The sequence below is a fragment of the Lachnellula hyalina genome (genome assembly GCF_007821495.1).
Source record: "Lachnellula hyalina strain CBS 185.66 chromosome Unknown contig00041, whole genome shotgun sequence".
Lineage (NCBI taxonomy): Eukaryota > Fungi > Ascomycota > Leotiomycetes > Helotiales > Lachnaceae > Lachnellula > Lachnellula hyalina.
Window position 1 is genome coordinate 165,620 of NW_022157155.1, and position 25,751 is coordinate 191,370.

General features: G+C 46.9%; 4 protein-coding genes across 4 annotated transcripts; 2 read left to right on the top strand and 2 right to left on the bottom strand.

Annotated features, from left to right (window-relative positions):
- Positions 1-3,453: 3,453 nt before the first annotated feature.
- mlcH_0 (Acyltransferase) lies at positions 3,454-4,793 on the bottom strand (the record flags this gene model as incomplete). Its single annotated transcript, XM_031148095.1, has 3 exons — positions 3,454-3,863; positions 3,918-4,209; positions 4,266-4,793. 3 exons carry the CDS (start codon positions 4,791-4,793, stop codon positions 3,454-3,456), a joined length of 1,230 nt encoding a protein of 409 aa, XP_031006625.1.
- A 1,549-nt stretch (positions 4,794-6,342) lies between these two features.
- On the top strand, positions 6,343-8,987 carry LHYA1_G003122 (putative MscS family protein; the record flags this gene model as incomplete). Its single annotated transcript, XM_031148096.1, has 4 exons — positions 6,343-7,723; positions 7,786-8,039; positions 8,088-8,336; positions 8,391-8,987. 4 exons carry the CDS (start codon positions 6,343-6,345, stop codon positions 8,985-8,987), a joined length of 2,481 nt encoding a protein of 826 aa, XP_031006622.1.
- Positions 8,988-19,170: 10,183 nt separating this feature from the next.
- coq10 (Coenzyme Q-binding protein coq10, mitochondrial) lies at positions 19,171-19,890 on the bottom strand (the record flags this gene model as incomplete). Its single annotated transcript, XM_031148097.1, has 1 exon — positions 19,171-19,890. One exon carries the CDS (start codon positions 19,888-19,890, stop codon positions 19,171-19,173), a length of 720 nt encoding a protein of 239 aa, XP_031006623.1.
- A 348-nt stretch (positions 19,891-20,238) lies between these two features.
- On the top strand, positions 20,239-21,891 carry ABP140 (tRNA(Thr) (cytosine(32)-N(3))-methyltransferase; the record flags this gene model as incomplete). The annotated part of the gene is made up of 4 exons (XM_031148098.1): positions 20,239-20,542; positions 20,737-21,379; positions 21,432-21,468; positions 21,511-21,891. 4 exons carry the CDS (start codon positions 20,239-20,241, stop codon positions 21,889-21,891), a joined length of 1,365 nt encoding a protein of 454 aa, XP_031006628.1.
- Positions 21,892-25,751: the final 3,860 nt, after the last annotated feature.

Here is a 25,751-nt window from a genome sequence, read left to right on the forward strand (position 1 = left end):
CCTGAATAATCTTTCGCTACGCAAAACTACCAAGCGGTGACCACATTTTCCAAAAAGACCAAAGAAGTACTATGGCTATCATCAAGGTGTTCAAAAGAGTTCATATCCCAGGGATCATGCCAAGCATCAAACCCAGTGGTTTCCGGATCCGCATTCGAATCACTTCCCAATGAAGCTGCGTCCATTGCAATGATTCTTCCTTTCAACTCCTCTTGGAGAACTTGAGAGGCTAATAATGCAATATCGGACTTCTTTCCCAGATACCACAAGGCTTCAACGCAGACCTCGCACCGTGTTTTAACTTCTTCAAAAGACCCCGCAATAGCTGCCTCGGGAAACATATCGATCAAAGTTGTCCCAGCCTTACTAAAACTTCTTACAAAAACATCAGTCCATGGTTCTGTGAGCAGTGCCCCCTTGTTGACAGCGCTATGGAATTCCTTTGCTTGTGAAAATGATTCGGATGTGCGTGGACAAGAAGCACTACCTAAATCGGACACTGCGTACGCATCTTCACGTCTGATATTTTCAACCAGACCACTTTCCTTCCGTTTCAATTTTTCAGGCCCCGCGGTCATCTCTTGGTCGTCCATATCATCAATCAGATCCGCTAGGAGTAAGCCAGCGAGATGCCAATGACCACAGAGCACAATATACCAGGATTGGATTCGGGGAGGGAGGGATTCGTGCTGTTGGATACAATCATTGAAAAATAGACCGTAAGATTTGTTCCAATAATCTCGAATTGCCAGTGCATCTGAAATGGCACATTCAAGCTTTTGGCTTCCGGTTTGTCGAGTGAGGAGTGTTTGCAAACGCGTTATTTTGCGGTATAGAAGTACTTTGATGGGTGCTGCATCGCAAAGTGCAGATTCGGCGGCCTCATATGAACACGGCCAGCGCAAAACTGTTTGTTTCTGTTGCGGCATGTTCCTGGCAACTTTCTTGAGCAGCAGCTCGTCCCAAAGATTTGTGTCTTGCTCTAGGGCTTGACGGCCTTGACCGATATTAATCTGTACTGTGGAATCGCTAGAATACTGGACAGCAAATTTCACATCAGACTCGTCGTTCTTGTGGGCGTGACTGTGGTGTACATCGCTGTCCTCATCAGAAACAACCAGCGGACGTAAAGTGATAGCTGAAGAAAGTGTGTCAAACATAACACAAAGCCAAAAGAGGAAGTCGAAAGTCTGTCGGTCTTCCGGCTTTAGAATACCTGCGCGAGTGTTGGAGCTTTCAGTGCGTTCGCGGCTCTTCATCCTCTTTCTGGCTCTCGATTCTAGTTTCTCGATCTTACAACGAATGGAATATATCTGGCGAAGAGCAGTTTCCAAGAACACTGGTGGCCCATTGAGATCGAGAACCTTTTCCAGAAGCGTAGGTTCGGGAACGATACTGAGCCCCAAGGAAGCGGTGATACTTGTTTGACCTTGTTCCTGGCTAGTCTCCCGTGCACAATCACCATGATATGTTTCGTGTCGAACTTCCTCCTCTCGATAGATATTGGAAACTCTAGAAGTCTCATCGGTCAACTCCCGCAATTTCTCCTCTGCATCCAATGGCTTCTGTGTAAGAGCAAAAATAACATGAGCAAATATGACACGGAACGACTCGATTTCCGCTGTGTTCTGGAGCGCATTCTTTGCCTCGTGCCACGATGATTCTTGTATAGACCTATCAAACTCAACGGGGGACACTGTGTTTGAATTGGTAGGATTTGAGAATTCTGTTGGAAATTGAGCTGAACTTCGTTCACTAGCATTGGCCCATTGAGTTGCAAAAGCAGTTATCGATTTCTTCAAGGCCATGTCAACAGCCTTGTCCTCAAATGCCGTCAGTCGTCTGGTTCTCAAAGTAGAGAAGACTTTGTCAAGATGACAAACTCGTTCGCAAATTCTGTTCGACCATTCAGTCCCAAGTCGTTTTCCAGGGCCATCATCTAAGCTGCATCCGTTACGGGAGGCTATTGTCTTTTGAGTGATGCTATATGGGCAAGTGCTTTCTGTGAGCCAACAAGAAAGTGCATTTTCCATACCTAAAGTATTACGTTCAGCGATGGTGATCAAACTCCACGCAACTAATTCTACCTATGTACGTACTGAGGCGTAGAAAAGGAAGGGGTGACCTACTATCGTGATAAATTCGCACCAGGCCAGATGAGATAGAAGCTTTGCTGTAGCTTAAAGCAATGCGGTGTTCCAATGAAATGGGAGAGGGCGATCTTAGACTACGATGGTGGGAACTGGTCTGGCAGAGCAACAAGTTTCTTCGCCCATTTGTGCGGTCCGTATCGGGTTTAGGCGATGATGAGGACCCGCTTCTCCTTCGTTTCGGACTTCGTTCTCTTGGGGAAGTGAATTTCTTATGTACTGGCGGGTTGAAGGTATTAGCCGGGGTGGTTAAATTGGGCGAGAAGATGCTGCTATCGTAGCCAGAATCTGTCTTGGCCAGGGGAGAGCAAATGTTTCCACGGTTCGAAAACCCAGTTTCAATCGATCCTGTCTCATAGCCATAAATGAAACTTGTATCAAGGAGTGACTCTGCGCTGGTTGAGTCTGTACTACAGAACTTTTGACCGGGAATTCCAAGAAACGTTTGATCAAAAGGGCAAGAAAGGGGTAGTTCGAAACTCGCGTTTGTTGTATCTCCAGGTTCCGGGTACAGTTTATCATCGAGATTCGTCAAAGCATCCTCCCATGATGTTTCGCGTCCCATATGTTGTTCCGCCATTTGTTGCTGATATTGACTCGAGCCTCGTCGTTCTTTCCCTTTCGCAACGGCCTGATGGCTCGAGTTCAACCATACCAGGGTGCAGGGCTTTCGAGTTTTGGCACAGTTCGAACATGGCGCTGCAGATTGCGGAGTGACGGGTCCTTCGGATAGAATAATGTCGCACGCCCTCTTTCCCTTCCTGCACTGATCACAGCTGCGATATTGGCGTCGCCCGGTCTTTGAAGTTCCAGATGGTAATCGACGCCTATAGGACGTTGTTCCGATGATTGGTTGTGACATATTCAGTAGAAGGTGATGTATGGTGATACAAAGACTGGGGACGATGTTCTTCTAATCCCACGTAGATGTAGAGGTGAGATAGCTCAGGATCAATGCAAAACTAAGATTGCGGGGAACCCATGTAAGGCGCTCGGAATAGCGGGGAAGATGAGGGGCCCCTCAAATGGAAGCAATTGCGGGTCCCCAACCATTTCCAGGCATCTTGATAGGCCCAGTCTTAGGTTTGGTATCTGGGTAGTAGCGAGAGCTGAGGGAATGCGTTGACTAGTGCTTACTGGAAGTGTACCTACATCTCCTATTCGCATACATACAAGCATCCATGTCAGCCTTTCACAAGAATCACAACTCCCGAAACCTTCAGCGAAACCTTCGAGCTTCTTAGGCTCACATGATGCAAAGAATACTGGAATATCATTACGACCTAGGAACAATTCATCACGATTACTGCAAGCCTGCATAAATTCCACCCTCGACCCCAAACCAAAGGCCAAGAACTTTAGCATCCGCGAACGGCAGCACCTGAGAGCAAACTATTCCTGCAATGCCTTTCTCCCTGTCACACCACCACCATAGATTTGGAAGTCCAGCCCATTGTGCAGTGCCCGGAGAACGTCCAGTCGGTCCCCCAGTGAGCATAAAAGTCAGTCCCCAGCCTTGTTCATGACCTGGGGCAGGATAAAGATCAGGGATTGGGTTTGTTAGCCATGGCTTGGCGTCAGGGATGCCATTGCGGGCGAAACTAGGGAGATTTGGGATCTGGTTCTTGAACATCTCGTCGACGGTGGCCTGTTTCAGGATTTGTGCACCAGTAATTAGTGATGTCCCATTATTAAGCAAGACTGCAAGAATTTCTATTGTTTACTTTAGTAACATGTGCTTGGCGTCTTGTAAACATGGAGACTCACGAGCATATTCCTGGGGCTTTGCGAAACATCCCGCACCACCGCTGTTGAAGCATGACTTCACCTGATCCTCGGTCTCAACAATCAAGGGACGTCGCTGGAGATGATCAAAAGCAGATAATTTTCCATCTGGATTCCGAAAGTTCATATGAGCCAATTTGGCTTTCATATCACCCGAGGGAAACATAGAGATGTTCTTGAGGCCGAGTGGCTGCATGATGTTCTTTTGCATGTAGTCATTGAGAGAAAGACCAGTAACTCTTTCAACAAGAACGCCGGCCCAATCAATATTGATCTACGACAATTAGCAACCAGTCTTTATAGACTAAATTGGGAAAAATTGGAAATTACCCCATATTCCCAGGCCTCACCAGGCTGATTGACAAGAGGTTGAAGCATGTCAAACGAATGTCCAGAGAACTCATCATACCCAATCGGCTTGCTATAGTCCCTCAATTTCTCGTTGAAGAATGTATACCCAAATCCTGCAGTGTGGTTGAGTAGCATTCTGAGAGTGATGGGCTTGGATTTCTCGACAAGCTTGCCATCAGATGTGAGAACTTTTACGTCTCTCAGCTCCGAGGATAGCTTTGCAACCTGCGCAGAATCATCTAAAGCCAGTAAACCCTGTTCAACCAATTGCATACATGCTATTCCGGTAATCATCTTTGTACAGGAGGCGATCCAGAAAATGTTGTCAAGAGTCATTTTTTCCGAGCTGCCAACACCACGGTTTCCAGCCGAATGAGCAAACAGCTCTTCTCCATTTTTGTTGACCACAACAACGGTCACTCCGGGAATGTCGCTCACAGGGTTAGCGCACGCTGCGTCGACTGTGGTACGAAGTCCGGAGACTGCTGAAGTTGATAATTTACTCATTATGAATTTCGTTGCGAGGTAGAATTTCGAAGCGAAGGAATACTATAACGAATTTTGTGTGACAAGGAAAGGTCTATTTAGGTGAAGAATACCCCGGCGACTTCTCTCTATATCTTTCCGAGGGGTTGCAAGGTTGATAACAAGTGTCAGAAGCCCCACCCCTTCCCCGCACCCATGCGTCTCGCACTAAGTAGCACCAACCATGACGTGAAATGCGGGTTCCCTCACCTGCGGACCCGCAAGGCGACAGATTAGATCAGATCAATCTCGGTGGCCTACAAAGTATATCTTTCAACGATTGAGAGAATCGAAGCGGGATTCCTGAGCCGCACAATTATTGAAAGGCCAGTTTCTAATGCGGGCCACGAGTACCACCAATCTATAATGCGACTAGCAGTAAAACAAGTGCATTGTGTCATTACCTACCGTTTCCATTACTCCGTGCGGCGTAAAAGTAAGTACAGTAATTCGAACCCCGCTTTTCCTATAGCGAGTATTTAAATAGTAGTGATAACCAAATGATCTGCTGGATCCAAGCTAGGTACCAGGTCCCGGTACTTGATTGGGCCAGACAGGCCAATAAGTTAGTCAGTCAGTCATTAGTTGAGGCTAAGGGAGCAGCTAACACTATACACTATTCAAAGCGTATCATATAAAACCTACGAGGGAATCGAATTACTTCCACGCCGCATGGAGTAATTGCGGTACTCTAAAAGCTCAATGTAAGGTTCCCTCCGTGCGGTAGTTGGCAAGCTCTAAGGCTAGAGTAAAGGGGTTATCCGTGTCCCCCTGCCCTAACGGGAGTGGTGGCCCCCACTCCCTCGGGGATAGTGGGGGAACAACGTGGAACTACCACTGCTAGGCAGGTCAGGAGGACACGACTGAAGGATGCATCGGGATGTATTTCGCAAGGTAGAACTGAAGATCCGTGCTATCTATATGTCGTCTTTATCTATTCTATATCTAATAGCGTAGGAAGTGGACTGGCTGTTAGATACTTTGTATTTATTACTAATAGCAATTTCCCTGTCAACGCGCAATCGATAACACAAAAACTTTCCATTTGTAAAATTGTTATATACATATAAACGCAAATTAAAAGCTATAGTTGTGGTTTTATTTACGTTAACAGCAGCGTCATGATGGCAAAGCGACAACAAGTTAGGTCAGAGCTCGCTTAAGATAGGGGCCAGGACTCTAAAATACAACGGTAAGTTCCAGACAATATTTGACTAGCTGATTACTCATATCTAACGAGATATTCAAAATGGAGATCTATGTACTAAGCGATGTTTGGAAAGATGGCTCAACAGTTTGTGGATACGTGCCGAATTCCAGAAGCTCTAGAACTATTGAGCGACGGCGGCGGCTAGTGACGCCATTCTTCAATTACGCGCGCCGCGGAAGAAAATTCACGAAAAGTTTCTTACAATATATATATATGTCTCTGATGTTGTCTACGCAATTGATTCTCCGGCTCGCCCCTCTTTCTGTCTTTTCCCACGCCTCCTGCTGTTAATCGCGACTCTCTTTTACGCGACACAGAGCAATGCCGCAGAAGCCGGCTTCCGAGCTTCCTCTGACCGAATACCCGGCCGCGAACCCGTCTTCTTTCAGTCCACAATCTCAGCAACCATCTCTGCGAGCAAGAACTTCTCAGTCCACATCCGGTGGAAATCAATCACCTCAATCGACCGAAAAGGCCTCATTTGCAAAGCTGGGCGGACGTAGGCAGCGGAGTGGTGTGACCTCTACCGCACCGCAAGAAGAGCAGGACGATTTAAACAAGTTTGGAAAATTGTACGAGAAAATCCTCACGTATGGTACCGGAACCCGCTATTCGATATACATCTTACCCGTGGCTCTTATCCTTGCCATTCCCGTGATTGTAGGCGCGACGCAAGTATCGGATGACCCGAAGAAAGATCCGAAAATCGGAGGCGTGAGAGTTGTTTGGTTTTTTGCCTGGTTTGAAGCAGTATGGCTTACGCTCTGGGTAATGACATTCGTCGCGAGGATTATTCCAGGCGTATTTAGCTTCTTTGCTGGGGTTGTCAGTTCAGAGACTAGGAAGTATAAAAGGGTATTGGAAAACCTCCAGGGCATGATTACCATCTTTGGATGGGTTGTCATTTCTTTTGTGCTATACGAGGTTCTATTCAGCACCTCTGCTGATGGGAATACGCCTGATGGCTGGACCAGTGTCTTCAAGAAGGTGCTTGGTGCTATTCTTGTCGCGACTATTATTTTCCTTATCGAGAAGGTATTGGTTCAGCTTATTAGCGTCAGCTACCATTCTCGGTCATATAACAATAGGATAGGGGAGTCGAAGAGATACGTATGTCTTCTTGGAATTCTCTTTGAGGCATGTCGGAAGTTATTTCCAATGTTCGGGCCGGAGTTCCGAGATGAAGACAATATCATGCATAATATCATGGGGGCTTTTGTCAAGATAGGTCGTGGCGATTCAGAGCACAGCCACCGCATATTTAATGGCATGGGACGATTCAACAACAAGATGAATTCCGTTTTTGGAGATATCGCCACGGAGCTGAAGGGTAGAAGCGGTCTCCCCGAGCGGTCTGCCGAGTCGATAGTGTCGGAGTCGCTCGGCAAGACGGCAACAGCCCAAGCTCTTGCTCGGAGGCTCTGGCTTTCTTTCGTCGCGGAAGGAAAAGAGGTGTTGCATCTGAGCGACCTCGAAGAGGTGCTAGGCGAGGGGAACCAAGATGTCGCCAAAGAATGCTTCCTCATGCTCGACCCCGACGAGAACGAGGACGTCACTTTAGAAGAAACGGCCCTGCGAGTGAAAGAGATAGCCTCGGATCGGAAGGCTATCGAAAAGAGCATGCATGATGTCAGTCAGGCTATCAAAGCTCTAGACAACGTTCTGGCATCGGTAGCAGTTCTTCTTTCTATCTTTGCGTTGAGTGAGTCAGATGATGGCGAACCCTTGCCCTTTACTTGATTGTGTGCTAAATTTCATCGCCAGTCTGTTTCCTGGATACGGGCTTTCACTCTATTTTGTCGACTGCTAGCACAACGCTTCTATCGTTATCATTCGTATTTTCCGTGACAGCACAGGAGTTCTTGGGGTCATGTATATTCTTATTTGTCAAACATCCTTATGATATCAGCGACCGTGTCGATATTTCGGGACCAGACGGCATCAACTCCCTAGTGGTTGAGCAGATATCGCTGTTATATACCAGCTTCAAAAGGATCAAAGACTTGGAGTTAATCCAGGTAAGCACAGAAACAATAATAGCACAAAAGGAGACTGACGGTAGGTAGGTCCCTAATAGTGTTCTCAACACTTTGTGGATAAACAATATCAGTCGCAGCAAAAGCTTGCTAGAGCGGATAGATATTTATATTTCCTTTGACACGTCATTCGAAGACATGAATGCTTTACGTCTTGAAATGCAAAAATTCGTCAGTGGCCCAGAAAATAAGAGAGAGTGGCAGGAGGATGTAATGTTACGCTGTTTGGGAGTTGGCAGTATGGACAAGTTGCAACTTCAACTCGAAGTCCGGCACAAGGTTCAACTAAACCCCTATCTTCGAGTCTCACTCTATCTAACAGATATGCAATAGTCAAATTGGTCCGTAGAGCACATTCGAGCGGCACGTCATTCGAAATTAATGTGTGCACTCGTGCTCGCGCTCCGAAAAATTCCTATCTTCGCACCAGGTGGAGGCGCGGCTGCACTTGGGGATCCAACAAATCCAGCATACAGCGTTGCTGTATCTGATGAAGTGGCGGTAGCAGCAAGGAAGAAAGCGGCAGTGGATTTAGATGCAGCAAGACTTACGCCATTGAGCAAGCCGAACTCGGGGAATGCACAACTCCCTACAGACAGAGTCGTTGATGAGGCAACGAATACCACACCTAGCCCTGCCACCCAAACCACAGCTGCAGATGCCATGAAGATGGTGCAACTCAACGAGATTCTGCAAGGCCCGGCAGACGACGATGGAAGAGAAGGGCAAGACTTGCAGAGGATTTCAAGTCCATCTGGAATAGCAGCCGAAGCAAACAATATCCAGAGCAGCGAAAGTTTAAGACTTCAAACGACCCAAAGTCCACAGGGTCGGCGACGGGCTGGATCATCCGCACCTCCACAGGTAATTACTACATCTCAACAAGATCCTCAGGCTTTAGAGCTAGTACCCAGCTTTGGCGAAGCTTGATAAACAGACTTCGAGCTTTCGAAGAAAGGAACTTCCACATGCTCGTATAAACAGGTTCACCATGTTCGTTATATAGACTATCTGTAGAGTAATTACATGTTAATTTTGGTAAATAAAATACTTATGTAAGACTCAAGTGATTTGATATAAATATGGAACCATATCGTTAATGGTAGTTGCTAGCAACTAGAGCGTGCTTCAAATTGCTTGCAATTACTACTAGCAAAGTCTGCAGACGATCAAAAGCGTAGTTTCCAATAGAGTTTCAGGTTTTCACCACTCCACATTGACCCCACTACAATCTCATCTTCCACTACTGAGCGAGTTGGGCAGCAGGTGATAAGACCCATAGAAGACATCACGGTCGGTTTAGGGATAGATTGCATCAACACGCGTGGCAAATCCCCATAGATGCGGGCATTGTCTTCAAGCATTAGATGGGGATGGCTGAGATCGAAGCATATTGATATTTGTAAATTCATTGATCGCATCAAGATTATCTATTAAACTCTCCTCAGCGATAGGCTCTAGGTATTGCAGGTGGAGGACCATAGTTCGGCTGCCCCTGTACTGGGGCCGGCGCACTTGGAGCCCCCCACTGCCATCCCTGTGTGCCCTGTGGCTGATATCCCTGCATTGGAGCCGGCTGGTAAATATTTTGACCTGGTGGAGGACCAGGAGTCGACATCCTATGATTGATATAGCCCTTCCCAGTACTGTTGGCAACCTGTTGTCCCGGGGGGGGAGGGAAATATGTTGGGGGAGCGGGAGACATAGGGGATGGTTGGCTGATTGAGCTGTACGAAGCCGTCCTTCCGTGACCATACTGCTGTGCTGGTCCAGTGCTTTGGGGACTTAGCATAGGTGCCCCTATAGTCTGCGGAGAAACAATATATTGTTGGGGGTTGTATCGCTGTTGCGGATTATATGGCTGTTGAGGATTGTATTGGGATATGGGAGTTGAGGTCATGCTCGCGTAACCACTGTCATTGCGCTGGACTTGCGGCTGGGATGACTTGGGAGGCTGTGTATACATTTGCTGCTGTGGTTGGGGCGTATGAGATGCCGATGTGTAATATTGTTGATGCTGGGTTGGTGGAGGATAGTACGCTTGCTGTTGAGGTTGCGGGGTATTTGATGGTGGTGCGTATAATTGTTGTTGCTGAGGTTGGGGGGTGTTATATGATTGCTGTAGAGGTTGCGGTGTGACTGGGAGAGGTGGGTATGTCTGTGGCTGCTGCACTGGAGCAGGAACGTTGCTTTGAGGATGCGGAGATCGTGGAGGTAGAGGTGGGCCGGGGCTCGATGAAGCTTGACTTCCAGAAATATATTGCTGGGGTGGCAGTACTGACGGCCCTGCTAGAGAGCCAGTTGAAAGCGCGGGAGGTGCATACTGAGGCTGAGTTGCTGGCACAGTGACTGACAGACTAGGGTGTTGTTGATGCCCAGTAGATGAAGATCCGTTGGTCTGATAAGAAGTTTGCACATCAGGTGTGGCTGCCTTTAGTTCTGAGGGGCTTTCCGGAATTGAAGGCGCTGTCCCTTCGCGCTTTTCAATTTCCATTTGAAGTAGTTTCGCCTTCAAGAACATTATTTCTTCTTCCATAGTGAGGGCAACCGTTGTAGTTTCAGAGATAGGAATATCTTCCACCTTTCCTGGCGAAGGAAGCTCTTGCCTTATTTCGCCATCTGTGGCTGAAGTCGCTTGGGACTTATCTAGCTGCGAGTATAATGGTAGTGGGGTTGGACAACCAGCTGGATATTCGAATTCGCAATCATCATTTTCCTGGCTAGTTTGTGTAGTGAAAGAAGGCGTCTTTTCGGGTGGATATGAATTCTGCAAAGGTTCTCTTATGGCTGGAATTAGTGAAGGCACTCCAGATTGAGATGAGGGCCCCTGAACGTCCTGGTATGAAGAGGCAGGCTGGAAGTAGCTAATTTGCGCCGGGTTTCCTGGCTGCGGAAAGCTTTGTTGATGCAAGGCTGGTTGGTAAGTGGTCTGTTGCTGGAGTGGCACGGCACCATATGTATATTTCAGGTCTTGCACTAGAGGCTGTGATTGCTGATGCTGGGTCGTTTGAAACTGTTGCTCCGGTTGTTGCGTTTGTACTATTGGGTGAAGAATCTGAGTACCTGGAAGAGGCGTCTGTACTTGGTACGAGATCATTTGTGGCTGTACTTGCATGCCGTGCGATTGTCCCTGCATAACACTGCCCTTGTTTTCTCCCTTTTTCTTCAAATGACTGTCGTGTTTATGCTCCAGCACAGCGCCAGCCCCGTCCAACGCAGCGTGACTTGCTGCATATTCAACTCCTTTTCCTACGGCTTCACCAGCAATCATATCCGCTCCTGGTCCTGCTAGACCCAGTGTCAATCCACTTAGAGTCCCTGCAATTGCCATCGGAGCTATAACATCGCGCTTTCTCGTGTTGTGTGTCGATCCACGAGCTTGAAGCCCCGCCTCGATAATTTCTCTCTTCTTCCGTGCATTATGTATGCGGGGTGCGGACAAACCGAGCCCTATGAGGGAGATTCCTCCGGTTAAAGGAGAAAAAAGAACGGATGTGGCTGTTGATGTTGCCCCTCCAGAGATTTGACGAGTGTAATTCTCCCACTCTCTGTGTAATTGCTCTGTGGAGAGCGTGTTGCATTTATGCTGATATTCGTCGTAGTCGAAAGGCATTGCGTCTTGAATGAGTCGAACGGGATAATGTTGAAGTGGGGGTGTATGGGATATCCACCTGTATTGGAATCTCCAGTATAACAATAATAGGCAATCCTAATGCTGGAATGAAGAGAAGGAACGAGGAAAATGGAGGTGCGGGGCGCGGGGTTTTGAGAGCGCCTTATTGATATTCTAGATTGAGTCCAGCCTCCATATCGGCGGCCGGAGATCATTGGGCGTTATTCACGCGTTCTGCCGCTTTTTGGGTCCTATTTTTGGAATCTGGTGTTCCAGATTCACTGATTCAGCCGCAGCTGAGGTATTCTAGCCATCTGATTTGACACAATACAAGATGGCCTTCGAATCATGTACATGTGTACAGAAGCGGCACGAAATCGTATCACTTGTACGGTTGTAACACTTTTGGCGTTTCGAGGAGCCAAAGAAATCATCGGAGGAATGTTACCCTCATACTTTGAGGGTGCGGCTTAAATTGGCGCATCACGTGGTACCTCTGATAGACAGGAGAACTATCTCAACACATCGAGAAAATTGAAACCAATGGCCGAGAATAAGACAAAATGTCAAAAGGGCTTATGTAAGAGAGGAAGGGGAAGACAATCGGCAAAAAGTTCTGATGAAGGTACAGCATCACGTGCGGGTATTATCTACCCTTAGTCAGCGTTTACCTTCTGAAAAATGCGATCCTCAATTATTCTAAGGTGAGGTTCTTACTCTTTTGAATTACATCCCTGGATTCATCAACCTTGCACCCTTCGGCATAGTGGTATGCTGATCCCCCTTTTTGCGAATCCTCTACTCACAGCAGCAATGTTGAGTTTGGCACGACGATACTCCACCTTGCTATCAAGAGCGCTGCGGCGGGCTCCCCGCTCGGGTTTTTATATTGGGCTGGAGATAAATCATTCCCCAGCTCCGGTTTTGAGCACGCTGAGACACATGTTTAGAAAAACAATCTATGACGGAATGAGATCGATCTGTAAGGCCGGACAAGCACTTGGAGCACTGCCCACCAGTCTTGACAAATCTCGCGTCTTGGCGAGTTTGTCATGGGAGTTGGCAAAATTTTCACTGGACTGATGATCCCTTTCCCCGGATTACTCCGTCTTTTCTTCAACGAAGTTCCTGATGCCATCTATGAGAAACACACTTGAAGAAAGAGAGATGGAACGAAATCCCTTACCATCACTACAGAGATGAAATATGCCTAAACATTCGTCGTCGATTTACATCATACCGGACAAATCTCAAGCTCAAAAGAAGCGGAGGTACTTCCTCAATGGCTCAGGGCGATGCGTTCCACTTATGTGGTAAAATAAGAAATGGGGCTTTGGTAGCGTCGTCTGAAACCAATAAGATTCTTTGCCATCCTAGTAGTTGGTGAGCGAGCTTGCCTGAAGTCTCACTCCAAACGGACAATCGCTAAATTCCATCGAGGCTGAGTGCAGGACTTAGAAGGTATATTCTGCTGCTAGGGAAATGCCGGTACATGCCATTTATTGACTGTCGCTCCAGCGTTAGCCCACGTCGTTGAGTTATAGAGAAGTATGCTCAGCTTGATGCCTGGAATGGGACCTCGAAAGTTGTATGATATAATTCCGGCCCTTTTAATATCTCGTCCACGCAGCATGAGCCACGCTTAGACCTTTATTGTACCTCTAAAATCTCAGTTCCAGCGGTTCCGAGGCATACATATACCATGCGGTACTTAACGGCTCAAACAATGGGTTATCCTCGGGCAGCCCTAGCCTATAAAGGTCAGCAAACGTAATATTCTCGGCATTGTCAGCTAGAAACGAGGCTACGGGAAAGAATATGACCCTGTTGTTTCAGTCGCACCACCTCAATCTACAGGCAAGGCTGATCCTTGCGCAATTGGTTTTGGTGCTTCTTTCGATCATATTGCGTAACGTTCGCGTTCCGCCTTGTGTGGCGGGCATCAAATCACGAATGGTCGTTGGACAACGACCATTGTTAGCCAGCCTCGTATGCATTTCTGTTCAGTAGCTTTGTTTCCTGGTAATAATACGATCATCCCGCGACAATATATGGAGCACAGGTCTCAGACATGATGCATCCCACCCCCTCGGGCCCTCGGATACGCCAATGCAAATCGAAATGCAGCTTTTGTTACGATCCGGTCCGTTCTTTTCTATCGGGGTACATCAACCCAGCTTCCGCAGATGCTTCGACGGGCTATCCGAGCCTGACTTTCTGCAGATTCCTTCTAGAAGCCGATACTTCCCTGGCATAATCTAGTACATGTGGAATATCCTTGCAGGCTCTGCCCGCTACATGTCAGACTAGGCTCCTTAGCTGCTACTTCTACTCGTAATGGCATTTTCTTCGCTACTTGTCTTACGCACAGACTTGGCGCCAAGAGCCTTCAATGAGATCTGCTTTCAGAAATCTCTCCCGGAATCACAGTCTGCGCTGTGCGTGGGGTTTATCTGATCTGGACCGAAGAACCTTGTCCCATGAAGCTCGAATTTATACCTTAACTCAAAGATAGCAAAAAAGACGCTCACTAGCTTTAATTTCATGACCATTTTCTTGCACAAACTCGCCTAAAAGCAGACTCCTGGAGTTTTATAAATGAGATAAATCTCCCACTTCCTCATTTTAGCTATACTTATCTTACCTTCCAGTAATTTCTCCTGCGCTCAACGAAAATGGAAACCCAAATTATCCATAATCATCCACATCGAATGTCTTTCCTCAATCGTCTGGATACGTCTGACGAAAGACGATTTACGCAGCGGCCCAACATTTCAGTCGAAGAGGGTCATCGAGTTCCTCATGTCCCTTCCACGGAGTCCTTCGCAGCGGGTTCTACAATTGAAATTTCCTATCAACATCAACCTCCTCCAATGCAACGTTCGGGCTTCCTCCGGCGCATCCAACAAATTTGCACTCAATTTCCCTGGAGAGACATGAGTTGGATGGTAGGAGTGACCTTCACATTCGGTTCAGCGGCCTTTGTCATCAATGGCTTCTTTCTAGTACTGCCATTGATTGCCCCCGAAACAAATTTCAGCACAGAAACCTCGTATGCGACGCCTATTACTGGGCTGCTTGGCGGAATTCTCTTTGTGCTTGGTGGTTACTCAGGGCTGCTCGAGGGACTGAACTACAAACGAGGGCAAATTATAGTTACTGAAGGATTAACTGTTGATGCTGGTGACATGTCGGAGCCTAGAAAAGAGAAGTCGGATGCAACTACATCACTACCATACTCACCAACCACAAGCGACCATGACCAAGACAACACTCTTTTTCCCATGCACCGTTTTTCTGTTCCTAAGCGCCAAGCCACTGCGACCATTGCGACTTCTTCCACGGCAACACACATGGCCTTACTAGGTAGTCCTTCCTTCATATGGTGGCCCACAATGCGTCATTTTGTCTCAACCTACCACAGCGACCTCGTCTTTCTCGCCGGCTTCATTCAATTCATCGGCACCATCATCTTTTTCATCGGATCCATAACCGGAGTTCCCGGTGTTATAGACTTCTCCAACATCCCCCAGTACTACGGCGCCAGTCTCTTCCCCGCAACTTTCGGAGGTGTGCTTTTCACCATCGCTGGGCTCTTGCAGATGGTTAATTGCCAAGATAGATGGTTTCTACCCTCACTGACAAGACTTGACTGGTATGTTGGGCTTACCAACATGGTTGGGTCAATCGGGTTTACATTGGCTGGGGCTTTGCCATTTGTTGGAACGACGGACGCTTCGCTGCAGGCAGCGCTAGCGAGCTTTTGGGGGAGTTGGTTATTTCTGATCGGGGGTGTTTTGCAGTGGTATCATGCTATGGGTAATTATCCTTAGGGTTATGTATAGTTGTAAATTTTATTTTGGCGTTCCCCATGTGACTCTCCACTTCTCCAATTAACAGGAGTTATGACCTATGTAATTGCTATAAAAAGCAAGGAAGTATTATAGCACATGAGCTTCCCTTTCCACTAGAATATTTATATGCGTATTATAAGATTTACCTACTTATATAACTACTTTTCCAAATAGATACTATGGGCCATGGTATTACAAATAAGGCGACACGTGCCTAAATTACACGTGGTGATACGATCCTTGCACTGTAGCATGCGGGGTACATAGAAGCTTATCGCTTATCTTATCTAATGGGGGAGATTACTGTACGAGTCGAGGACTCAGATTTACGATGAGACGCTACCAACTGGGTCTGTGTGTAGGAACTGATAGCTACCGTTTCTGGAGACTGTCAGTTGGACACATTACACGCAGGCAGTCGAGGCGTCAAAGATAGATCTGGCAAATATACAGACGGCAAAATCAGCAATCCGTTGCCCCTGCTGTTCACAACTCTGATACTTTGTATCGCAGAAGAGGGTATCCATCACTTGGTCACTGTGATCAAATGCTAATCAGTCGGTGCGCTTAATCATCTGTTACACTCTGAATAGTAACACCCCCGAAGTGTAGAGAAAACTTGGACTACACTACATGGTTGAACCATAGTATAAAATATCCTAGTAAGTAGGTACCTTAGTCCAGAACGCCTGGCGTTCAATGCCTATAGGCTTGAGCTCTATAAGTATCTTTTTGAAAGGTGTAAGATCTATCGTAAATCAAAAGTTGATAAAAGCTCTAGAATTTTGAAGCTTGGAAGCATAATAACAGATTCTATTCGAAAGCGAGATAGAACAAGCAGCTACTTTGTACAACTTTCGGTAATCTCAAGGAAATAAAAAGGGTGGAGGCATCAAACCAATAATCGTCTGGTGGTACTAAATAGGCTTAGCACGCCCCACCAGACGCTCGTTACCAGACGATTACCAGGCACCTGCATATTGCTATACGGGTGCGAATGCGAGTGCGAGGACGAAGCTGCTACCTGATTAGTCTTTGTGAGAATATTCCCAGTAAATACTCGTATAGTTTAATCGGGAATGCTATCAGGGGGCATAGTCAATATGGGGTACTCCATAAACGTATAAGTCACGGAGTATTCCGAATTTACCTGAAAAACGGAGGCATCAGGGGTATATGTTTATATTACCTGGCAATCACGGTTTAATATCACTGTAACTATAATACGAAATACTTCCTTTACAATTGTATATATATAGTTTAGAAATTCGCCATTCAGACATACAGCCTAGGCCAGTCATCTGTTACACTTTGTTGCGTGTTACCGAATACACTTCTGGTGCTCTGAATAGCGACACCAGAAATAGTGTGGGGGGAATGCTTGGACCACCACATTATGAAGGTCATGGGGTGATGAAGCTAGCAAGTTCATCCTCCGCAAGTTTCAACGGTATCTTTTGCCGACCACCCACATTTTATATGACTATAATAATACCCTTCCTTCCCCAGTCTCAATCATCTGAAATTGTCACTTCTTTCTATCATATTCACTATGGCGAGCCTTTTACGAAACACAGTCCCAATCAATCTCTGCGCGAGACGTTCCATCGGAATGGCCCTCCGAAACAACGGAGTACTTAAAACCAGCAAACCTCACTCTCGATGTTTCTCCGCCAAGTCGCCCCTCTTCAAACAGCTCGAGTCGAAACGGATTATCGTCACGGGTGGTGCTCAGGGCATAGGCGAGAGTATCGTGCGTGCCTACGCCGCCGAGGGAGCAACCGTCACATCCATGGATATAAAAGACTCACTCGGAACCAAAGTAGCTGGGGAGTGCACATCAACAGGGCCAGGATCAGTCTCATACATGTCTCTAGACGTTGGGTCCAAGAAAGCAGTCCTATCTGCCTTTGCCGAAGCAACCCAAAAGATGGGGGGCCTCGATGTTATGGTCAATGTCGCGGGCATTCAAAAGCACGCGCCTTCGCATGACTTTGATGAAGAATTCCTCGAGCGGATTACGAGAATCAACCTATACGGGACTCTGTTTACGAATGGAGCCGCTTACCAGCTTATGAAAGAGGGTGGGAAAGGCGGTGCTATTATCAATTTCGGATCTGAGGCTGGACTGACGGCGGAAACTGGCAATACCCTCTACGGGATGACCAAAGGCGCCGTCCACAACTGGACTCGTAGTGTGGCAAGAGAGTGGGGTCCAGCTGGTGTCAGGGTTAATGCAGTCTTGCCTTATGTGGCTACTCCTATGTATTATGGTTTCCGTAATGCTTTGAGTCCTGAAGAGTTGGTAGCGCACGATAAGCAGTTGAAGGAACAATTCCCCCTGGGTGGGAATTTGGGAGATCCAGCAAAGGATTTAGCCCCCGTTATGGTGTTTTTGGCGAGTGACGCCTCGCACTGGATGACTGGACAATTGTTCCCTGTAGATGGAGGTTTCGTTGCTGTGCGATAGATATCACTTGTATCATAGAGAATGGTTGATTGTAATCCGTCAGCCCACGCCTCATCCGACTCTGTAGCACAAATAGATTGATCACTTGCTTCTATATTTGATCTTCGCTTGCACATCATTTGGTGGCACTTCACAGGTATGTGAAGGCACGGAATTAAGCGGTTAAGCCTCTAGGACGACTTCATTCACTGGTGAATATAAGTGACAAAAGAGAACAGAACATGCCTTCCTAGAAAGATCCGCTATGAGCCCGGAGGGCAAAAAGGAAGAATAAAAAGCTTGATAGGGACATTTTGCAGAATGCCGTAACTGTAAGTTTTTGTTTGTTTTTTGTTTTAGAGTTCCATGCCGCTCACAACCCTTCAGAGCGCACTGGACTAAGCCTAACGGTGCTGGTTATGCTAAGAACATTTTTCTTTCAAATTTTCCGTCGAGCCATCCATTATACTCTCCGCCAGTGAATTTTTGAAATAAACTTTTTTATTCCAACATATATCTAGGCCTAGTAAGACCTATAAAAGCAATGAGAAACTGTCCGGGGCAGACCTTCCAACTGTGGCGGGATCTGTCTTACATTCTACCACAAGGGGCATCATCTGAGGAAGAACATACTGGGGACTTATTGTGACCTGAAGATGACGAGCAGACGAGCAGAGAGAGGCCACTGAAAACGCCCTGCGCGGCTAGAAGCAAGCATGTCTTCCTAACTAGGAGCACACAGTGGGGATAAGAAGGAAGCCGGAAAACGTGTACTGTCATCTAGACACTTATTTTCAAGGAAAGGCTTGTTGTTGTTAATGAGTTCATATGTGTAGGTGTCGATGGAACAATTCATTGGACCAAGTGGTACATTCTCACTTGAGTGTATAATAGCATAAAATGGAATAAACATGGCCACGATGAAAGAAACAGCACTGAAAGATTGAGGTCTCTGCGGAATTGAACTGTTCCAAAGGCAAGGACGACCTGAAATGATCTCGAGAATGATCTGGAGAATAGTTCAGCAATCGGAGTTTCGCTCGAATGAGTGTCCAACAGAAGAGCATCCGACACATAAATCATACAGGCGTCTAATACAAGTATTGATACATATCCCAGTGTTGAAGACTCCATCTATATGCCAAGATGTCTCAAAAACGCCTTTTATCCGCCATCTTCAAGCACCAGTCTGCTTCCCTACATTCGTGACTCCATCCTATCCCTATGAACCGTCGCCCCCGTTCCATCCAACAGCTTCCTCGCCCGAACCTCAAACGCCTCAATCATAATGCCCGCCACCTTCGGCGCAACCGCCTTGCTAAGTGCCGCATACAAGGGATTCGAAAACTGAAATTCAAGACTAAGATGAACCTCCGTCCGATCCCTCGCCGGCTCCTCCGTGGTATCTGTCTGTGGCCGTCCCGTCGGTGGCTTATAATGAAACGGTTTAACACTCCATTGCGTATTTATCGACTGGAAAATACCATTTGCTATCGCCGGACTATCAAGCGTCTCTTTATGGTGCTCTAAATCTGCCCTTGGAAGACTGGTTATTGCCTCTCCCCCAAGAGCTTCAACAATCGAACCAGGTACGCAGAATAGACGCGATGTGAACGTTTCTTCATAGCCGCCCCAGCCGACCTTCAGGTCTGCTTCTGAGGGCCAGCGTTTGCCGTCTTTGTCGGGGGCGGACCATTTTGTGACGCGCGAGGAAAGACAGTAGGGGAGGAAGCTGGAGTAGCTGTCAATGTCTGCGATGAGGGTGTAGAGGCTTTTGGAGTTGTAGGGGAGGATGCGGGTTGCTGTGAGGGTTTGGGCTTCGGTTCCTGGGAGGGTTAAGAAACTCTGGGAAGCTGAAGGTTGTCGTAGGGAGTGGAGTATTGGTTGCGGTCGAAGGGTTCGGAGGACTTTCGACATGATGAAGGTACTGGAGGTTACCTGTGATAGCAATTGAAGGAATTTCAATGCAGAAAAAACAAAGTTTAAGAAATTATTGTTAATGTCCAAACTGCATAACGATTAAAGAGAAAGAAAATAACAAGTGGATCGTTTTCAGTATTCGTGCCGTCATTCATATAAAAGGCATTCGACCGAGGTTTAGCTTCCAAAATCTCAGGCACCCAGTTAGCGCTGGCAGAAAGTCCTCACCGCCTTTCACGGCCTACACAACTTTTTTTTTCTCACGACCTTCAAGAATTTCCCACCTCGACAACCACAAACATTGCAACTCGGTCTCCCAAGTTCTACGTTCCCATAGAATCAAACATGGAGTCGAGTTCAAGTAACGGTGAGACTGTTCTGGTCCAGGACCTCTCTGCATTAACAGTCAAGGACTCACCCGCAGCAACTGAGCCTCCAGAACCAGTTGCTCCCCATCGCTCGCACGATCCAGAGAACAACCTGAAGAGAAGCGACCCTTTTCAATTTGGCTCTCGTTATCTCAATCAGGAAGACAATGTCTTCGAGTTCAATGCATGGGATCATGTAGAGACTGACGATACTTACAAAGAGTATGCAGAACAGCAATACGCCAAGCAGCGCGAAGCTCCCGTCTCGGATTTTGACAAAAGTAAGCTTCTCCTGTTCATACTGTTGCACTCCCTTCCCCTGCATCCTGATGATTTGATTATGCATAGTTCATCTGAGGCTACTACCAATGAACGAAACAATACACGCAATGTCTTTCGCTCCTATCTGAATTGCTCTTTCAATACCCCACTTACGTTCACTTTCATGTCAGGATCTGTACTGACAATCCCAAAGCAAGATTCAATTCCGACCCCGCAAAATGGTGGAACAACTTCTACAAAAACAACACCGCAAACTTCTTTAAGGACCGGAAGTGGCTGCAGCAAGAATTTCCTGTGCTGTCCACCATTACCCAGCCATCAGCAGGTCCTATTACGCTCCTTGAAGTAGGTGCAGGAGCTGGCAATACTGCATACCCTATCCTTGCTCACAATGAGAATCCCGGCTTGAAAATTCATGCCTGTGATTTCTCAAAGAATTCCGTGGAAGTTATACGAGCAAATGAAGCATATGATACCAAGAATATCCAAGCAGATGTCTGGGATGTCGCTGGCACTGAACTACCACCTGGCCTTGTTGAGGAGAGTGTGGATGTTGTGATCATGATATTCATCTTCTCCGCTCTCTCGCCTTTACAATGGAATCAAGCTGTCCAAAACATCCACAAAGTGCTGAAACCGGGCGGCGAAGTTTTGTTCCGGGACTACGGCCGTGGGGACTTGGCTCAAGTGCGCTTCAAGAAAGGAAGGTATTTGGAGGAGAATTTCTATATTCGTGGGGATGGCACAAGGGTTTATTTCTTTGAGAGGGACGAACTGGTGGAGGCTTGGACTGCGAAGGAGAGGTTTGAAGTTGTGGATATGGGGGTTGATAGGAGGTTACTTGTCAATAGGGCAAAGCAGTTGAAGATGTATCGCTGTTGGTTGCAGGGACGCTTCCGCAAGCCGGACAAGAAACCTACATGAGGTACGCCCAAGCTGAGAAGATACATACTTTATGATCACCTAGGCCAGTGGGTCACTGCTTGAACAGTCGGCAGGAGTTACTAAAAGAAGGTTAGCAACGAGCTACAGGCTGTTGACAGAGCCTAGAAGGCTGAGAGGCTGTGCCTACTCACTCGACGGCGATAATAATTGGCAGCTTGTGATGAATCCAGGACTCCAGTTGCACTTCGACATAATCTTCGGATGGGGAGTTTCATTCTCAGGCCTCGACCACGATCACAAGTGCATGGCGGAGGCTATCTCGACTGGAACTTGCAATGGCATTATCGTTGCAAACGGTGCTGCATGCGTCAGTGATGGTTACGTACCTCCAGAGATTGCTGGAACGGATAATGATGCTATCCCTGACAATGGACCGGCCAACGATCCGTTCAAGAATCAGTAATTACAGTGGCTTAAGTCGCCTACAGGGGGAGATCATCTCGTTTCAGGGCGCGATGATTTCAGTAGAAACTTTCCGAAATTGTTCTAACACAAAACCATAGAGTATTTTCTCAACCCAATACAGTTTCCATTTCTCCTTGTGATATAGACTTTAACTTCCCCACAATATTAGCTCTCAATAAGCAACTTCACTTCAAGTTTATGATATGATTTCAAAATTTCCCGACATATGTTTTTCTCTTCCGGTGGCCTCAAGACTTTGCGCCGGCTTTCAGCCTACTTAGCTCCGCGTGATACACAATTGCCAGGCGCGACGCAAAGGATTCGTCGATGGCGCAGCCTCTGAATTAGCAATATCGTGACTTGAGGCTTCGTCTCTCGTATTACACTTGCACTGTTACATTGGATGCCGAATTTCTGGGGGTGGAGGATTATATGTGCCACCAACACTAACATAAGCACATCATATATCCATTCCCACGCACACCTTTTATTGGGTCTGATGAAAAGATCTAAGCCTCCAACTTCACCAACACTCAAGTCATACCAACAATCCCATTATGTGTCCAGAATTAGGCTATATCGTTTGGAAATATGACACACAGCTTCCAACTTTTGGGCTTACTTCACTGCCTCCCAACGGCTTCACTCCAATCTTATGACGGATTGTCACTTATTTGGTCAACAAAGATGAAACTTAAGGCACCTTTTTACGTTTCTACCCCGCCATCCAACTTTATCGTCACCTAGATTAGAATAACGAGACAATCCAGCCTGCCCATCCTGCTCACAAAACCGTCCTTGAAGTAGGTACAGCACTTTCGAACTTATTTACAGACAGCATTTTGCTCTCTCTAAGAGATATATTACGTCTATCTACTCATCGATTTCGAAGTTGTCAGTCCGAATTTTGGTACGGCTAATTACCGCCCCCGCCCCTACTCTTCCACTTCAGAGCATGACTTCCAAAATGAAGGTCCAATTTTCCTTCCTTGCAGCACTGTCATACGCTTTCATCGTCATCGAGGGTGGATGGAGCGGATTTCTGCAGAAATGCGATATACCGCGACTAGAAACTGGAGTAGGGAATGCCGGCGTTATGTCCACGCAGTGTCCCAACACGCTTGGACATTACACTGTCACTTCGATCGACCTCAATGGCTGCTTGTTGAACAATGGGGGACAGCTATCTGTGAGTGTCCCAAGTTCAGCCTAGTAATATTGCTAACCAGCCGTACAGTGTGGAGGGTAATTGCCAGAAACTCCGTCTCTCCGATGGCATATACTAATATTCCGCAGAAGCGGTTTTGCATCAACTTGTAATCAACCGGGAAAGGTGTGTAGCTTGGATGAAGAAATTCTCAAATGTGACTGCGGTGCCGGTGATGTTACATTTGATCTAAGAATGAATCCTTGAAGCAAGTTTCTGATTAGAAGATATCTTGCTGATACTAAGCCTCTAGACACTTGCATTGGGAATAATGACGGCACATTGGCATGTTGAGTTTAGTACTGGATGTGAAAACGGGATCAATGATTGTTTTTTTGATATGTACGGAGCGTAGATTAGGGATTTCCCTTTAGCTTGATTAAGTGGACGTTGAGAATGGTAGTAGTTTGGATATGTAACAATATCATTTATGAGGCAGCTGAATACTCATTCTCACTATACTAAAAGATATAGATTGGCACTTGAACAGGGAACAAGCAGGACTAATTTGCCTATTTTGCCGTCTGTGTCATGCATATAACTTAGCATCCATTATTTTTATAAGCCACATGTCAGGCATTACCCGATAGTCCGTGTAAATATGTTCATCGATTGGCCTTTGGACCTCGACTGCGGAAAATCCTATATATTTGCTCATCCCTAACATGTTGGTGGCGCAGTCACAGTACGGTACATAAGGGATAAAAGTAGCACCTGAAAATTTTCTCGACCTCAAGCAGTCCTCTTCCTATAAATTCCTACTACAAAAGTTATCAAAGTCTTCGGCGTCTCAGAATAATTTCTTGAACCAGACTACCTGTCCTCTTCCTCGGCCCTTCTAAAACACCATAGCAGACGTGAGCATACCTTTGAAATCGGTCGTTGTCCTTAGCATGCCACACACCAGACCAGGCCGACCATTTACGATAATCGACGCCTTTCTTCGTTCTTCTACTTCCACAGCGGAAGATACAGCAACGGAGTTATTGCGAGATTTGAACAACAGTAGTTGTCTCCAAGCGTCGTGGGATTCGCCCGACAATACTCAAAACTATATCGCCGCAATCTTTGGTGAATCTCTCAGTATTGCGACCCAGCTTCCCTGCAAACATACATGGCATCAACGGCTTGCATCACTTATTAAAGCTCTTGGGAAGCAGCCACCACCACCGAGAGCAGTTTCTGTGGACTATGGCGACGAGGAGTTTAGATGGGACTCGTTCCCTTGCTTTGGCGCACAACAGGCTGAATCCTTCGACTACAAACATAGGCTTGATGATTATATTGGCCACGATGCGTGGTCACCTCAAGAGTGGCTCAGCATGAACACATTCTTGGCTGTACTTGTGGCCGAAGATTTTGGACGTCTCGACACACAGTTTGCGAGATCTGGACTCATGGTTCTAGCCGATACTCTAGAAATCCCGCGAAATACAGCTGCGCTCGAAAATAATATCCCAAGTGCTGCGATGTGGATTCTGATAGCGGGCAAGTGGTTTTGTGAGCACCGGGGCCTGGATCTTGATCCTGGACATGGGGGAGCTGCTTCCGATTTCACAGGTCCAGTCGGTTTGAGCGATGAGGTGGGGCTTTTGGGCACAGAAATTGAGAGAGTTAGCTAGAAGATCCGAACTGAGTGGAGAAGCCAGGGAATGGGCTTCAAATGCCGCCGAGTATATGTCGGGGAGTCAATAAAGGTTGCCTTGTTTTCATTCCGCAACTTGTTCATTTTCGCACAAACCCTTGTGTCTCTTCTCACCCCCTTCATCATGGCCGTTTGGAGAATGCAGACAGGGCCTGTTCAAGCTTTGGATTATGACCCCGCATCCCGTTGTGTATCCTGGTCGCGCTCTCTCAGATGATGGTTGCTTACTTTGTGAGACATTAGCAGGCTATCCAGGGACACAGTGAAGCACATAAATCTAGGCCATGATGGACTGCTGTGGAGTGCGTCTGGACATGTTTCTGGCAAAGGTGAGTCTGGGGGCCACGATTCAGGGGTCGAGAGCTGGAAAATGAAGCGTTGCACGTACGAGCATTTACAGTCGGAGAAGCTTGAAATTGGCAAGGATGTGTAGCAGAGTGGCAAGGAAGAGACAGTTGAATGGTTAGCTGGGAATAGCTTCAAATATGGCCATAGAAAGAGGGAGAGGGATTTGTTGGGGGGGCAGGAGCGAAGATGCGAGTGCACGTATCAACGGAATCGGTATAAACCACATCTTTAGCTAGACTCCAATCCGAACACCTACATACTCTACAGCCAAACCAATACTTAGCCAAAATTCTCCAAACGAATCAAGGGCCAGACTGGAGGGAGACTTTCGAGGCTGTTCTTGAAGGCAGTAGCCTCCCCAAAGATACTCGACTCGTTCCCCAAGATACGCAAGAACCGTCCTCTGCACGCCACTTAATACAGGAGTCGGGCTTTCCTAGTCAGACACGTCCGCTCTCTCAACCGTCCTCTCCCCTTTTCCTGTTCGATCCACCTCTCCTCGTACCTGACGACCCTTCCACTGACGAACCCCCACCTCTTGGTATATCGTCTATTCGGCCCTCTACCCAAGTTTTCACACATTTTGTGCGAAACCCTTATGTGAACTGTTCTAAAATCCCTCCACAGGTTCTTCGCGAACACTCTGGATCACGAAACG